The 17402-nt window shown below is 41.5% G+C and overlaps 1 protein-coding gene across 3 annotated transcripts in view; it reads right to left on the reverse strand.

Annotated features, from left to right (window-relative positions):
- The window catches only part of LOC106571760 (protein lin-9 homolog), a 52044-nt gene that overhangs the window by 18728 nt on the left and 15914 nt on the right, over nt 1-17402 (reverse strand). Inside the window, exons 2-3 of one of the 3 annotated variants that reach the window (XM_014145189.3) lie at nt 4089-4174; nt 1611-1715 (exon numbers count right to left, since the gene is read on the reverse strand). In XM_014145189.3, coding sequence (XP_014000664.3) covers nt 1611-1715; nt 4089-4174 — 191 coding nt within the window. Of the gene's footprint in view, nt 1-1610; nt 1716-4088; nt 4175-5553; nt 5618-17402 lie in introns of all 3 variants that reach the window. The other 2 variants (XM_082961926.1, XM_014145190.3) reach the window with 2 other exon arrangements.

Consider the following 17402-nt stretch of genomic DNA (forward strand, 5'->3'; position numbering starts at 1 on the left):
CATTTTTAACCTCTACCTGTCCGAGTCTGTAATACCAACATGTTTTAAGCAGACCACCATAGTGCCTGTGCCCAAGAACACCAATGTCACCTGCCTAAATGACTACCGACCCGTAGCACTCACGTCTGTAGCTATGAAGTGCTTTGAAAGGCTGATCAAGGCTCACATTAACACCATTATTCCAGAGACCCTAGACCCACTCCAATTTGCATACCGACCCAACAGATCCACAGATGATGCAATCTCTATTGCACTCCACACTGCCCTTTCCCACCTTGAAAAAAGGAACACCTATGTGAGAATGCTGTTCATTGACTACAGCTCAGCGTTCAACACCCTACTGCCCTCAAAGCTCATCACTAAGCTAAGGATCCTGGGACTAAACACCTCCCTCTGCAACTGAATCCTGGACTTCCTGATGGGCCGCTCCCAGGTGGTGAGGGTAGATAGCAACACATCCGCCACGCTGCTCCTCAACACAGGGGCCCTTCAGGGATGCATGCTCGGTCCCCCCGTTTCTCCCTGTTCACTCACGACTGCACGGCCAGGCACGATTCCAACACCATCATTAAGTTTGCCGATGACACAACAATGGTAGGCCTGATCACCGACAAGACAGCCTATAGGGAGGTCGTCAGAGACCTGGCCGTGTGGTGCCAGGACAACAACCTCTCCCTCACCGTGATCAAGACAAAGGAGATGATTGTGGACTAAAGGAAAAAGAGGACTAAGCACGCCCCCATCTTCATCGACTGGGCTGCAGTGAAGCAGATTGAGAGCTTAAAGTTCCTTGGTGTCTACATCACCAACAAACTAACATGGTCCAAGCACACCAAGACAGTCGTGAAGAGGGCACGACAAAACCTATTCCCCCTCAGGAGACTGAAAAGATTTGGCATGGGTCCTCAGATCCTCAAAAGGTTCTACAGCTGCACCATCGAGAGCATCCTGACTGGTTGCATCCCTGCCTGGTATGGCAATTGCTCAGCCTCCGACCGCAAAGCACTAGAGGGTAGTGCGTATGGCCCAGTACATCACTGGGGCTAAGCTGCCTGCCATCCTCTACACCAGGCGGTGTCAGAGGAAGGCCCTAAAAATTGCCCAAGACTCCAGCCACCCTAGTCATAGACTGTTCTCTCTGCTACCACACGGCAAGCAGTACCGGAGCGCCAAGTCTAGGTCCAAGAGGCTTCTAAACAGCTTCTACCCCTAAGCCGTAAGACTCCTGAACACCTCATCAAATGGACACCCAGACTATTTGCATTGACCCCCCTACACCGCTGCTACTCTCAGTTGTTATAATCTATGCATAATCTATGCATAGTCATGCATAATAACTCTACCTACATGTACATATTACCTCAACTAACCGGTAGCCCCCTGTATATATAGTCTCGCTATTGTTATTTTACTGCTACTCTTTAATTAATTGTTACTTTTATTTCTTATTATTATCCATATTTTCTTTTTTTAAACTGCATTGTTGGTTAGGGGCTCGTAACTAAGCAAGCATTTCCCTGTAAGGTCTACACCTGTTGTATTCGGCGCATGTGACTAATTTGATTTGAAGAGAGATTGCATTGCCCAGCTGTGTGAGCTGGAGCCCTTACCTGGGGCACAGAGGTGACCCTTTGGCTCCTTCTAGGGGATCTGGATGGGAGGCGCTGCTCCTCCTCTTCCCTGAACAGTCTGCTTCTCTTGGAGCTCCGCGTCGGCTGGACACAGGGAGGGCAGGGTCAGCATATGGGTGATAATGTTAAAACATGTTTTTAAAATGTGCAGATAGTTTTGCTTATTAAACTTTCCTACCACATCTAAGATGAAACTGGGGCACTGATTTGTTGAAAATACAAATGAAGTGTCAACATGGTAGAATTGATTGTGCAAATCAGACCAATGATGGTTATTTGAACAGAAAGACAAACTGCTCATGGGTAGTAAAAAAACAATAAAAAGTGATATTATTTGACGATTATATAGACAATATCACATTCTTGCACTAGTTGGCTATTTTTCCTTCATAGCTTGTTCCCCATCTTCTTTTTAAAAAAAGGTAGCCAATTTGTTTTCAGCACTTTTATTTCCATTTTCTCATGGCTATCTTCTCCCTCTGCAGCAGAGATATGGTGAGCAATATATTTGGAACATTGAATCGCAATAAAATCACAGCATCAAATTGCAATACATACAGTACCCGTCAAAAGTTCGGACACCTACTCATTCAATTTTTTATTTTATTTTTTACTATTTCCTACATTGTAGAATAACAGTGAAGACATCAAAACTATGAAATAACATTTGGAATCATGAGGTAACCAAACAATCTTAAATATATTTTAGATTCTTCAAAGTAGCCACCCTTTGTCTTGACAGCTTCGCACACTTTTGGCATTCTCTTAACCAGCTTCACCTGGAATGCTTTTCCAACAGTCTTGAAGGAGTTCCCACATATGCTGAGCACTTGTTGGCTGCTTTTCCTTCACTTTGCAGTCCAACTCATCCCAAACCATCTCAATTGGGTTGAGGTCGGGTGATTGTGGAGGCCAGGTCATCTGATGCAGCACTCCATCGCTCCGCTTCTTGGTCAAATAGCCATTACACAGCATAGATGTGTGTTGGGTCATTGTCCTGTTGAAAAAGAAATGATAGTGGGACTAAGTGCAAACCAGATGGGATGGCGTATCGCTGCAGAAAGGTGTAGTCATCATGCTGGCTAAGTGTGCATTGAATTCTAAATAAAAATCAGACAGTGACACCAGCAAAGCACCCCCACACTATCACACCTCCTCCATGCTTCACGGTGGGAATTACGCATGCGGAGATCATCCGTTCACCTACTCTGCGTCGCAATTTGTACTCAGACCAAAAAGGACAGATTTCCAACGGTCTAATGTCCATTGCAGGTAGCCTAGTGGTTAGAGCATTGGGCCAGTAATTGAAAGGTTGCTGGATCAAATCACTAAGCTGACAAGGTAAAAATCTGTTTTTCTGCCCCTGAACAAGGCAGTTAACCCACTGTTCCTCGGCAGGCAGTCATTGTAAATAAGAATTTGTTCTTAACTGACGTGCCTAGTTAGATGAAGGTTAAATAAAAAAAAATTGCTTGCGTTTCTTGGCCCAAGCAAGTCTCTTTTTCTTATTGGTGTCTATTAGTAGTGGTTTCTTTGCAGCAATTCGACCATGAAGGCCTGATTCACGCAGTCTCCTCTGGACAGTTGATGTTGAGATGCGTCTATACTTGAACTCTGTGAAGCATTTATTTGGGCTGCAATTTCTGAGGCTGGTAACTAATGAACTTATCCTCTGCAGCAGAGGTAACCCTGGGTCTTCCTTTCCTGTGCAAGTTCTCATGAGAGCCAGTTTCATCATAGCACTTGATGGTTTTTGCGACAGCACTTGAACTTTTCTGCATTGACTGACCATGTCTTTAAGCAAAGAGAAACAACAGTCCATCATTACTTTTTTGAGCTGTTCTTGCCATAATATGGACTTGGTCTTTTACCAAATAGGGCCATCTTCTGTATACCACCCCTACCCTGTCACAACACAACTGATTGGCTCAAATGCATTGAGGAAATAAAATCCACAAATTAACAAGGCACACCTGTTAATTGAAATGCATTCCAGGTGCATACCTCATGAAGCTGGTTGAGAGAATGCCAAAACTATCAAGGCAAAGCATGGCTATTTGAAGAAACTCAAATGTAAAATGTATTTGTTTAACACTTTTTTGGTTACTACATGATTCCATGTGTGTTATTTCATAGTGTTGATGTCTTCACTATTATTCTACAATGTAGAAAATAGTACAAATAAAGAAAAACCCTTGAATGAACAGGTGTCCAAACTTTTGACTGGAACTGTACATACATCGTGAGAATCGCAATACATATCGTCCAAGCACCAAAGTATTATAATATCGCATCGTGAGGGCCGTGGCAATTCCCAGCAAAACTCATGGGAAGTGCTGATAAGAGTATCAGTGCCGACTTAATCAATAATGGTTGAATTACCAGAGATAAAATCCATAAGAGCCCTAAAGAGTTCCAAGGCATAGATGGGAGGAAGGGCTACATTGGTCATCTCACCGTTTCCATGGACACCAGGGTGTGTCGTCCTCTCGTGTTGTGAGATTTTGTTTGCTTCTCATTCAAAGTATTTGACAGACAGCCCTCTGGAAATTTACAACATATGGCATTATCAAAAATAGATTAAAACTCACAATACCCTGACAAGTCACAACTGCTCCCTCATTGTTTAGACAGTCTATTTTTCCAAACTTTGAAGTGTCCTCCTTTCCCAGTCTCCTTCCTTCATGACCATTGATACAGTGGCTTGCGAAAGTATTCACCCCCTTGGCATTTTTACTATTTTGTTGCCTTACAACCTGGAATTAATATAGATTTTGGGGGGTTGGGGGGGGGGGGCGGTTGTATCACTTGATTTACACAACATGTCCAACACTTTGAAGATGCAACATTTTTAATTGTGAAACAAACAAGAAATAAGACAAAAAATAAAAGAACTTGAGCGTGCATCACTATTCAACCCCCCAAAGTCAATACTTTGTAGAGTCACCTTTTGCAGCAAAAACAGCTGCAAGCCTCTTGGGGTATGACTCTATAAGCTTGGCACATCTAGCCGCTGGGATTTTTGCCCATTCAAGGGAAAAAAAAAACGCTCCAGCTCCTTCAAGTTGGATGGGTTCCGCTGGTGTACAGCAATTTTTAAGTCATACAACAGAATCTCAATTGGATTGAAGTCTGGGCTTTGACTAGGCCATTCCAATAGATTTAAATGTTTCCCCTTAAACCACTCAAGTGTTGCTTTAGCAGTATGCTTAGGGTCATTGTCCTACTGGAAGGTGAACCTCCGTCCCAGTCTCAAATCTCTGGAAGACTGAAAACAGGTTTCCCTCAAGAATTTCCCTGTATTTAGAGACATCCATCATCCCTTCAATTCTGACCAGTTTTCCAGTCCCCGCCGATGAAAAACATCCCCACAGCATGATGCTGCCACAACAATTCACTGTGGGGATGGTGTTCTTGGGGTGATTAGAGGTGTTGGGTTTGCGCCAGACATAGTGTTTTCCTTGATGGCCAAAAAGCTCAATTTCAGTCTCATCTGACCAGAGTACCTTCTTCCATATGTTTGGGGAGTCTCCCAACTGCATTTTGGTGAACACCAAACGCGTTTGCTTCTTTTTTTCTTTAAGCAATGGATTTTTTTCTGGACACTCTTCCGTAAAAGCCCAGCTCTGTGGAGTGTACGGCTTAAAGTGGTCCTATGGACAGATACTACAATCTCCACTGTGGAGCTTTGCAGCTCCTTCAGGGTTATCTTTGGTCTCTTTGTTGCCTCTGATTTATCCCCTCCTTGCCTGGTCTGTGAGTTTTGGTGGGCTGCCCACTCTTGGCAAGTTTGTTGTGGTGCCATATTCTTTCCATTTTTTAATAATGGATTTAAAATGGTGCTCCATGGGATGTTCAAAGTTTCAGATACAGATCAGGGTTGAGTTGTAAAAAAGTACTTCTACACAACATGGTGCCTGACCTGTTTGGAGAGCTCCTTGGTCTTCATGGTGCCCCTTGCTTCATGGTGTTGCAGACTCTGGGACCTTTCAGAACAGATATATATATATATATACACATACACACACACACACACTGAGCTCATGTGACACTTAAATAAAGTCCACCTGTGTGCAATCTAACTAATTATGTGACTTCTGAAGGTAATTGGTTGCACCAGATCTTATTTAGGGGCTTCATAGCAAAGGGGGTGAATACATATGCACACACCACTTTTCAGTTTTACATTATTTTAAACAAGTTACATTTTCCATTTCAATTGACCAATTTGGAATATTTTGTGTATGTCCATTACATGAAATCTAAATAAAAATATATTTAAATTACAGGTTGTAATGCAACAAAATAGGAAAAACACCAAGGGGGATGAATACTTTTGCAAGGCACCGTAGGTGACAGGACGAGTTTCCACACTATTGCTTTATCAAGTCTCCTGCGATCATTGGTCATACAGGAAAGGAGACAAGAAGAGTAAACTACTTATTAACAGACTTTTACCACATCATACAATGAGGATGACATAAGTTAATAAAGTCCATCGACTCAGACTATTTGACAACTACAGTATAACAATTGACAAGTTAAGACTTCAGATTGGCTTAGTTATGGGTCTACAACACATCCCTTGTGTGTTGCATTTTTAAGCCAGTCATTCGTAAATCTACTAAAGACGCCTAATCCAATGAGGTACTGACATCTCCAACCTCTCAATCTCCGTGGGGTCTCAGAAAGTGGATGTTTCCGGTTCTCAGGGATACAGTATTTTCAACCTAACTCCCATTTCCCCTGAAAAACGGATGTGGGAACTACACTCAGGTGTTGTTTTACGCCTGCTACGTTTGTTTCCCTCTTGAAGAGGTTGGTAACCTCAGTTCAAACACATATGCAATACATACAGTGCTTTACAAAGTATTCACATCCCTTGACTTATTTAACTTTGTTAAAGCCGAATTTAAAATGGATTAAATTGAAATTGTCTCTCACTGGTCAACACCAAATATCCCATAATGTCAAAGTGGAATTATGTTTAGAATTTTTTTTGCAGCTAATGAAAATTGAAAATCTTAAATGTCTTGAGTCAATAAGCATTCAACCCCTTTTATGGCAAGGCTAAACAGTGCTGATGTAAAAAAGTCCCATAAGTTGCATGGACTCCCTCTGTGCAATAATAGTGTTTAGCATGATTTTTTTATGACCAACTGATCTCTGTACCGCACACATACAGATAATTGTAAGGTCCCTTAGTCGAGCAGAGAATTTCAAACACAGATAGAACCACAAAGACCAGGGAGGTTAGGCAATGCCTCGCAAAGGGTACCTATTGGTAGATGGGTAAAAATGTAATAAAAGCTGAAATGTTATATTCTTTTGAGCATGGTGAAGTTATTAATTACACTGGGGATGGTGCATCAATACACCCAGTCACTAAAAAGACAGGTGTCCTTCCTAACTCAGTTGCCAGATAGGAAGGAAACCACTCATGGATTTCACTAGGTCAATCAATTGTGACTTTAAAGCAGTTTTCTCCTGAGCATGGAACAACAACATTGTAGTTACTCCACAATACTAACCTAAAAGAGAGTTAAAAGAAGGAAGCCTGAACAGAATAAAAATATTCCAAAACATGCATCCTGTTTGCAATAAGGCAGTAAAGTAAAACTGCCCAAAAAGATGTCTGGGGAAAATCCAACACATCATTAAGGTAAATTTGCCAGTATCACACCGGGCTAGTGCCAATCTGAAAGATCCTGGCATGAATAAGGAGAAAAATGCTGGCCCGGGTTAAAATGTAACCGGAAAGTGAATGAAGCGTGCATAATTTCAATAGCAGGTGATTTAATGCTTGTTTGCAGCCTGAGCAAGGGTTTATACAGACATTGACAAATCAAATTCAACAAGTTTTTCCACCACTTAATTCAAATTTTCTAGGACCTACATTTTATTAAATTGTTGTAATAGCCTATAGAAAAAATGCACCCACAAATCTATGCATTACCACTTTAAGAATAATGAATTTTTAATAGGCCGGCCTATCCCAATCGTATTATGCGTTGACATTCACATAATTTGTACGTTCTAAAATATGTCAGAAGAATGTGGGCCTTGCCTGACTAAATAGACTGCATGCTCCCAACACAAATACACTAATGAAGTCTGTCCATATGGTAGGTACTGCAGTCAGTCTTTCTATTTGAGATGTTTTAGAGTTATTGAGGAGTTACTGTATCATGTTTTTAAAACTAGAAAGTGACGAAAAACTGGGTTCGCTCATAACTGCAAATGGTTTTACTGCAACAAGCGCAACAAACGCAACAAACCACACCTTCAATTGAAGCCGTGGGAAACAAACGAAAGCGCCAACATCTGTAATAACTGCTCATGGTTCGAGTGGCGCAATGGTCTAAGACATTGCATCTCAGTGCAAGAGGCATCACTGCAGTACCTGGTTCGAATCCAGGCTGCATCACATCTGGCCGTGATTGTCCCATAGGGCGGCGCACAATTGGCCCAGCATCGACTGGGTTTAGCCGGGGTAGACCGTCATTGTAAATAAGAATTTGTTAACTGACTTGCCTAGTTTAATTTTAAAAATATATATTTATTAAAAAAATATACTTTTTTATTTTATTTAGAATGCTTAGGTCATTTCAAGTCTTATTCATATAGTTTTGTTGAATAGGAAATGGATCATATGAAATATTTTCTTTATCATATTTGTTCTGTGTACTTGAGCTTGTCCTCAAGTGAGTACACCTCAGCAATTTTATAACTATTTTTACCAGAAAGGTGAGATTTTAACCTTTCTTGGAGTATGCACATTACTAGGTATTGTTTATGGGCCTCTCATGATAAATCATTTAAAGTGTGCCCTCCCTCACCTAAAAAAAAAAGAATACTACACCACTAATCATAACATGGAACAACTTTCCTACCCCTACCGCTGTCGGTCTTTGCTTCACGCTACAACCAGCTGTTTGAGGGCTGCACGATCTCTCTGCCTGACAGATTATCTATAGGCTGTATGTGTGCACCCCACGTGTGATAAATAATCGACAAAACGAACAGCTTCGGGTATCCATCTGTTATTTTAAATAAATTCTAGCCTAGATTAAAAATATCATGATTACAATATTTTTTTCCACTGGCCCAAGCGGGCCACTGACAGGGATGATCGACTGGCCCTGGGGGTTTCCACAACCTCCCCAGTATGTGAATCCCTGACATACACAGGCTGGGGCATTTCTGTGCCATTGTTGCCTCTTCAGAAAATGTGTTTATTTTTGCCTAATTGCACATTTTGATGTGAATAAATTATAAAAAAGCAAATTGCAAACCAAAAACTAAGTTGACCAACAACACACAAATTCCGCTGGCACTCTTGCGACCAATAAAAAAAACTTGTCACACTATCAAGTTAAATGGTATAAAATTAAGCTACTGGAAACTCATCTGGCTATAGCCTACATGCTGATTGGGTATGGAGCAGTTTTGTACTTCAAACATGGTCATTTTTTTAGGTATACCGGGCAACGTTGATCATTTCATAACGATGACAGTAATCCATTTTCCTAGGCGCACTACATGGCAAACACGCAAGAGATAACTGTAAAAACTTCCAAACGGTGAAAATCATGGGATTTTGAGAATGGTGAAGGTAGGCAACAACACCTCTGCCACACTGATCCTCAACACGGGGCCCCACAGATGTTCTTAAGGTTTTGTACACTGTGTATATTTATATACATTATATGTATACAGTGGGGGGGAAAAGTATTTAGTCAGCCACCAATTGTGCAAGTTCTCCCACTTAAAAAGCTGAGAGAGGCCTGTAATTTTCATCATAGGTACACGTCAGCTTTGACAGACAAAATGAGAAAAAAATATCCTGAAAATCACATTGTAGGATTATTAATGAATTTATTTGCAAATTATGGTGGAAAATAAGTATTTGGTCACCTACAAACAAGCAAGATTTCTGGCTCTCACAGACCTGTAACTTCTTCTTTAAGAGGCTCCTCTGTCCTCCACTCGTTACCTGTATTAATGGCACCTGTTTGAACTTGTTATCAGTATAAAAGACACCTGTCCACAACCTCAAACAGTCACACTCCAAACTCCACTATGGCCAAGACCAAAGAGCTGTCAAAGGACACCAGAATCAAAATTGTAGACCTGCACCAGGCTGGGAAGACTGAATCTGCAATAGGTAAGCAGCTTGGTTTGAAGAAATCAACTGTGGGAGCAATTATTAGGAAATGGAAGACATACAAGACCACTGATAATCTCCCTCGATCTGGGGCTCCACACAAGATCTCACCCCGTGGGGTCAAAATGATCACAAGAACGGTGAGCAAAAATCCCAGAACCACACAGGGGGACCTAGTGAATGACCTGCAGAGAGCTGGGACCAAAGTAACAAAGCCTACAATCAGTAACGCACTACGCTGCCAGGGACTCAAATCCTGCAGTGCCAGACGTGCCCCCCTGCTTAAGCCAGTACATGTCCAGGCCCGTCTGAAGTTTGCTAGAGAGCATTTGGATGATCCAGAAGAGGATTGGGAGAATGTCATATGGGCAGATGAAACCAAAATATAACTTTTTGGTAAAAACTCAACTCGTTGTGTTTGGAGGACAAAGAATGCTGAGTTGCATCCAAAGAACACCATACCTACTGTGAAGTATGGGGGTGGAAACATCATGCTTTGTGGCTGTTTTTCTGCAAAGGGACCAGGACGACTGATCCGTGTAAAGGAAAGAATGAATGGGGCCATGTATCGTGAGATTTTGAGTGAAAACCTCCTTCCATCAGCAAGGGCATTAACCTCTTGGGGCTAGGTGGGACGCTAGCGTGCCACCTGTGGTGCACTCCATCAACAGCAGGTGCATTTCAAGAGCGGCAAATTTGAATCCAAATAAATGTCAAAATTCAAATTTTTCAAAAATACAACTATGTTACACCATTTGAAAGATAAACATCTCCTTAATCTAACCACGTTTTACGATTTCAAAAAGGTTTTACGGCGAAAGCATAAATTTAGAGTATGTTAGGACAGTACATTTACAAGAGTTGTGTGTAATGTTTTGTCAAGTCAAAGACAGGGTCACCAAAACCATAAAACCAGCTAAAATGATACACTAACCTTTTACAATCTCCATCAGATGACACTCCTAGGACATTATGTTAGACAATGCATGCATTTTTAGTTCTATCAAGTTCATATTTATATACAAAAACAGCGTTTTACTATGGCATTGATGTTGAGGAAATCGTTTCCCTCCAATAACCGGCAGTCAAGTCAGCGTCAGAAATTAAATAATTAAAATTAGAAAACATTGGTAAAATATTATATTGTCATTTAAAGAATTATAGATTTACATCTTTTGAACGCAATCAACTTGCCAGATTTAAAAATAACCTTACTGGGAAATCACACTTTGCAATAATCTGAGCACTGTGCCCAGAAAAATACGCGTTGCGATACAGACTAGACGTCATGTTGGGGAGATCTAAAATCGAAAATACTATGTAAATAATCCATTACCTTTGATTCTCTTCATCAGATGTCACTTCCAGGTATCACAGGTCCATAACGAATGTAGTTTTGTTCAAAAAAGCTCATCATTTATGTCCAAAAATCTCCGTCTCGTTAGCACATGATGTAAGCCAGCCGGACTTCTCGTCATGAACGAGGGGAAAAAATATATTTCCGTTCGTTCAAACATGTCAAACGTTGTATAGCATAAATCATTAGGGCCTTTTTTAACCAGAACATGAATAATATTCAAGGTGGACGAATGCATAGCCTTTTATAACGTATTGGAACGAGGGTACCCAACATGAAGTAGCGCGCCAGGTGTCTAATGGGACATCACCGTTCCATGGCTCTTGTTCGGTCAGATCTCCCTCCAGAAGACTCAAAACACTTTGTAAAGGCTGGTGACATCTAGTGGAAGCAATAGGAAGTGCCAAAATATTCCTAAACCCCTGTGTCTTTCAATGGGATAGCTTTAAAGTCAATACAACACATCAGGTATCCACTTCCTGTCAGAAAATGTCTCAGGGTTTTGCCTGCCAAATGAGTTCTGTTATACTCACAGACACCATTCAAACAGTTTTGGAAACTTTAGAGTGTTTTCTATCCATATATAATAAGTATATGCATATTCTAGTTACTGGGTAGGATTAGTAACCAGATTAAATCGGGTACATTTTTTTTATCCAGACGTGCAAATGCTGCCCCCTAGACCCAACAGGTTAAATATGAAACATGGCTGGGTCTTTCAGCATGACAATGATCCCAAACACACCGCCCGGGCAACAAAGGAGTGGCTTCGTAAGAAGCATTTCAAGGTCCTGGAGTGGCCTAGCCAGTCTCCAGATCTCAACCCCATAGAAAATCTTTGGAGGGAGTTGAAAGTCAGTGTTGCCCAGCGACAGCCCCAAAACATCACTGCTCTAGAGGAGATCTGCATGGCGGAATAGGCCAAAATACCAGCAACAGTGTGTGAAAACCTTGTGAAGACTTACAGAAAACGTTTGACCTGTGTCATTGCCAACAAAGGGTATATAACAAAGTATTGAGAAACTTTTGTTATTGACCAAATACTTATTTTTTCCGCCATAATTTGCAAATAAATTCATTAAAAATCCTACAATGTGATTGTCTGGATTTTTTTCCTCATTTTGTCTGTCATCGTTGAAGTGTACCTATGATGAAAATTACAGGCCTCTCATCTTTTTAAGTGGGAGAACTTGCACAATTGGTGGCTGACTAAATACTTTTTTTCCCACCAGTGACTCGCTTTATACGAAGTGCTCAGATGAAGCAGATGCTAAGCTACGGGACGGTTTTGCTAGGACAGACTGGAAATTGTTCCGGGATTCATCCGATGGCATTGAGTATCAGTCACCGGCTTTATCAATAAGTGCATCGATGACTTCGTCCCCACAGTGACTGTACGTACATACCCCAACCAGAAGCCATGGATTACAGGCAACATCCACACTGAGCTAAAGGGTAGAGCTGACACTTAAAAGGAGCGGGACTCTAACCCAGATGCTAATAAGAAATCCCGCTATGCCTTCCAACGAACCATCAAACGGGCAACGTGTCAATACAAGACTAAGATTGAATCCTACTACACCGTCTCCAACGCTCATCGGATGTGGCAGGGCTTGCAATCTATTACGGACTACAAAAAGTCCAGCTGCGAGCTGCCCACTGTCACATGCCTACTGGACGAGCTAAATTCCTTCTTTGCGTGCTTCTAGGCAAGCAACACGGAAGCATGCATGAGAGCACCAGCTGTCCCGGACGACGAGGGTCATCACTCTCTCTGTAGCCGATGTGAGTAAGACCTTTTTAAACAGGTCAACATTCACAAGGCCGCAGGGCCAGACGGATTACCAGGACATGTACTTTGAGAATGCGCTAACCAAATGGCAAGTGTCTTCACTGACATTTTCAACCTGTCCCTGATTGAGTCTGTAATACCTACATGTTTCAAGCAGACCGCCATAGTCCCTGTACCCAGGAACACCAAGGTAACCTACCTAAATGGCTACCGACCCCACATCTGTAGCCATGAAGTGCTTTGAAAGGCTCGTCATGGCTCACATCAACAGTCATCCTAGAAACCCTAGACCCACTCCAATTTGCATACCGCCTTAACAGATCCACAGATGATGCAATCTGTATTGCACACCACAAGGCCCTTTCCCACCTGGACAAAAGGAACACCTACATAAGAATGCTGCTCATTAACTACAGCTCAGCATTCAACACCGTAGTGCCCTCAAAGCTCATCACTAAGCTAAGGACCCTGGGACTCAACACCCCCCTCTGCAACTGGATCCCAGACTTCCTGACTGGCCACCGCCAGTTGGTAAAGGTAGGCAACAGCACACCTGCCACGCTGATCTTCAACACGGGGCCTCACTGGGGTGCATCCTTAGTCCCCTTCTGTACTGTCTGTTCACCAATGACTGCGTAGCCAAGCACGACTCGTTCTCTGATCGCACCGAATAGTTTCAAACTGAAATAGATTTTTCCTGTACTTATCGGAGCCCATATGCGTAATGAATCGTCTTGAAAGGGAAAGATGCACATCCCTACTGCATTATTATTATTTTTTTTAAGTTCCATTGTAAAGTTTAGCCTAATTCCCTCTTCTCTTGATTATAGGCTCTTCAGCCGAGGCACTTGTTAGTCTGAAAGGTACTGTATCGTAACACATTGCATTGATTATCCTTGTGTGTATGTATACAGTGCCTTCAGAAAGAATTCATACCACTTGAGTATTCCGCGTTTTGTTGTTGCAGCCTGAATTCAAAATGGATACAAAAAAAAAATCCTCACCTATCTACATGTAATACCCCATAATGACAAAGAGGAAACAACATGTTTTTATTTTTTTGTGCAAATTTATTGATGATTAAATGCAAATCTAATTTACATGCGTGTTCACACCCCTAAGTCAATACAGAATCACCTTTGGCAGTGATTACAGCTGAGAGTCTTTCTGGGTAAGTCTAAGGTCTTTGCCCACCTCGATTGTACAATATTTGCACATTATTTTTTTTATTCTTCGAGCTCTGTCAAGTTCATTGTTGAGCATTGCTAGACAGATATTTTTCTTGCTATTGATTTTCAAGCACATTTAAGTCAAAACTGTAACTCTGCCATTCAGGAACTGTCTTCTTGGCAACCAGCTCCGGTGTAGATTTGGCCTTGTGTTTTAGGTTAGTTTCTTGCTGAAAAGTGATTTTGGCTCCCAGTGGCTGTTGTAAAGCAGACTGAACCAGTTTTCCTCTAGGGTTTTACCTGTGCTTAGCTCTATTCATTTTATCCTAAAATAACTCCCTAGTCCTTGCCGATAACAAGTATACCCATAACATGATGCAGAAATACCATGCTTTAAAATATGAAGTGGTACTTAGCCTGTCTGGGCCAGTGGGATGCTTGCGTCCCACCCTAATCAACAGCCAGTGGAAGCGCGTCGCGCTAAATGCAAAACCTCAAATGCTATAACTTCAATTTCTCAAACATATGACTATTTTACACCGTTTTATAGATACACCTCTCCTGAATCGAACCACGTTGTCCGATTTCAAAAAGGCTTTACAGCAAAAGCAAAACATTAGATTATGTCAGCAGAGTACCCAGCCAGAAATAATCACACAGCCATTTTCAAAGCAACTAGCATGCATCACAAATACCCAAAACACAGCTAAATGCAGCACTAACATTTGACAACCTTCATCAGATGACACTCCTAGAACATCATGTTACACAACACATGCATTTTTTGTTCGATAAAGTTCATATTTATATAAAAAAACAGCATTTTACATCGGTGCATGACGTTCAGAAAATCTTTTCCCTCAAATGCTTCCGATTAATTAGCGCTACAATTTACAAAATTACTATTCGAAAACATTGTTAAAATGTAATATTGTCATTCAAAGACTTATAGATTAACATGTCTTGAATGCCATCTCTTTGCCAGATTTAAAAATAATTTTACTGGGAAATCACACTTCGCAATAAACGACGTGGTATGCCCAGAAAAAAAGTCTAGGCTATAAATGTTGGAGCCATCTTGGAACGATCAACCATCAAAAATACTATTGTAAATAATCCCTTACCTTTGATTATCTTTATCAGAAGGCACTTCTAGGAATCCCAGGTCCATACCAAATGTAGTTTTGTTCAAAAAAGTTAATAATTTATGTCCCAATAGTGTTAGCGCGCTCCGAAGGCTAGTGAAAATGTACCGTGTGCATCTGAGTTGTCGTCAGGAATGAGCAAAAAAAATATATTTAAGTTCGTTCAAACATGTCAAACGTTGTATAACATAAATCTTTAGGGGCTTTTTCAACCAGGGCTTCAATAATATTCCATTGGGACGGTTGCATTGTCTTTCAAAACGTTTCGAAAAGGGAGAGTACCCATGGGCGCCGACGTCACAATCGTAATGGCCCATCCCCTGTGACCAGGCTCTCTTTCAGTCAATTTTGATAGTAGGAGACTCAAACCACTTTGTAAAGACTGGGGACATCTAGTGGAAGCCATAGGAAGTGCTACATGAATCACAAGCCCCTGTGTGTTTCAATGGCAAATGTTTGAAGTGATATCGACACAGATTTCAGTTTCCTGTCAGGATTTGTCTCAGGGTTTTGACTGCCATATGAGTTCTGTTATACTCACAGACACCATTCAAACAGTTTTAGAAACTTTAGGGTGTTTTCTATCCAAATCAAACAATTATATGCATATTCTAGTTACTGGGCAGGAGTAGTAACCAGATTAAATCGGGTACGTTTTTTTATCCGGCCGTGCAAATACTGCCCCCTAGCCCTAACAGGTTAGTTAATGTCGAGCCCTGCTGCGAGTGGTGCGCGTAGGGCCTATACCAATGTGTAGCCGTTAGCGATCCTTACAATAACCTAACCCAGTGGTCGCCAACCGGTCGATCGCATTCCTAGTCGATCAACAAATATTTCTGTAGAAAAGCCAACGAACGATAAAAGGCTTACGCTCCTTTTTTAAAATCGTGTGGAGCTGTTGCCGGTAGGTGCACTTGATTCAAAAGTCCTGCGCACCGGGTAAGCAGTGTTCCCATGACCCTGGCCACAGCCAAATTGAATAGGTTACTAGCCTACGTAAGATTTAATAACTTTTAAAACCATGACCACAGAGAGACTGTCTACGAATACAGCAAAGAGCTGCTGTTTTTATGAGTGAGTTCATGTTAAAAGTTAATATTCAGCACTACCACTGTTTTTATTCAACACTATTACAAAATGCTCTTCTCCGTACTTCTGCTCGGGCTGCAGCTGCAATGAATGAGTAGCCAAGTATTGATAGCCCAGCGTTTTATTATTATTAGTAGCTCGTCGTGTTGATTTTAATATTAAGGAATATTTAACTTTCTCTGGTCATAGGAACAACATGAATTTGTGCATGAGACATGCGGTTCGACTTGAGTTTCGCCATCAGGTGGAAGACGGTGTCCCCGCTCTCTGGTCAGTCTCACCGGAGGAAAGGAAGGAGAGCAGTGCCCATGAGTGGCGGTTGGGAAAAATCAGAATTCCAAGTCGGAAACTCGGGCATCTTTCTAGAGCCCCTACTTTTCGACCTGAAGATCACGGACTTTGTGATTTGACCTCGTTGACCATCAGATGCAGGTACCATCAGTCCAGTAAAATAAAAAAGCTAATTATTTCAAATCATGCTTCACAGTGCCTCACAAGTGCTAAACCAACTGATCTATTTCATCAAAGCTCGAGTTTTGAAAAATAATATGGTCTGATTTACAATATTGGCAGGCCAATCATAAACCCAATATGGTGTGATAATGTATTAGGCCTACTGCCCAAACCTCATTCCTACAAAACTGTTTGTGTGAGGTTAAGGTAAAACTGCAAAAGTGATCTTGACTCAGAAAAGGTTGGTGACCACAGGCCTAACCCTTTCGGGCAATTGAAAGGTATCAGCAACGTAACCTATGCCTACCTGGCAGAATCACACATACTTGCATTAATCCAGTGGCCATTTGTGTAGAAAACTCCATCACAAGTGTGCTACAACACCACTAGCCACACAACAGTCTGGATGGTGCGCACCTGAACTAAAGACCTCAATGTGGTTTAAGCATTGTTGTTCACTTAGAAAAACAACACAATTGGATGTTCTATTAAATAGTGATTGGGAATTTTTTTTGTCACAACTGGTGTAGACTTCACAGTAAATGCTTTCTTACGAGCCCTTCCTAACATTGCAGAGATTAAAGATAAAAATAGTAAGA

This window comes from Salmo salar, chromosome 15 (assembly GCF_965601325.2).
Source record: "Salmo salar chromosome 15, fSalSal1, whole genome shotgun sequence".
NCBI classification, from domain to species: Eukaryota; Metazoa; Chordata; class Actinopteri; order Salmoniformes; family Salmonidae; genus Salmo; species Salmo salar.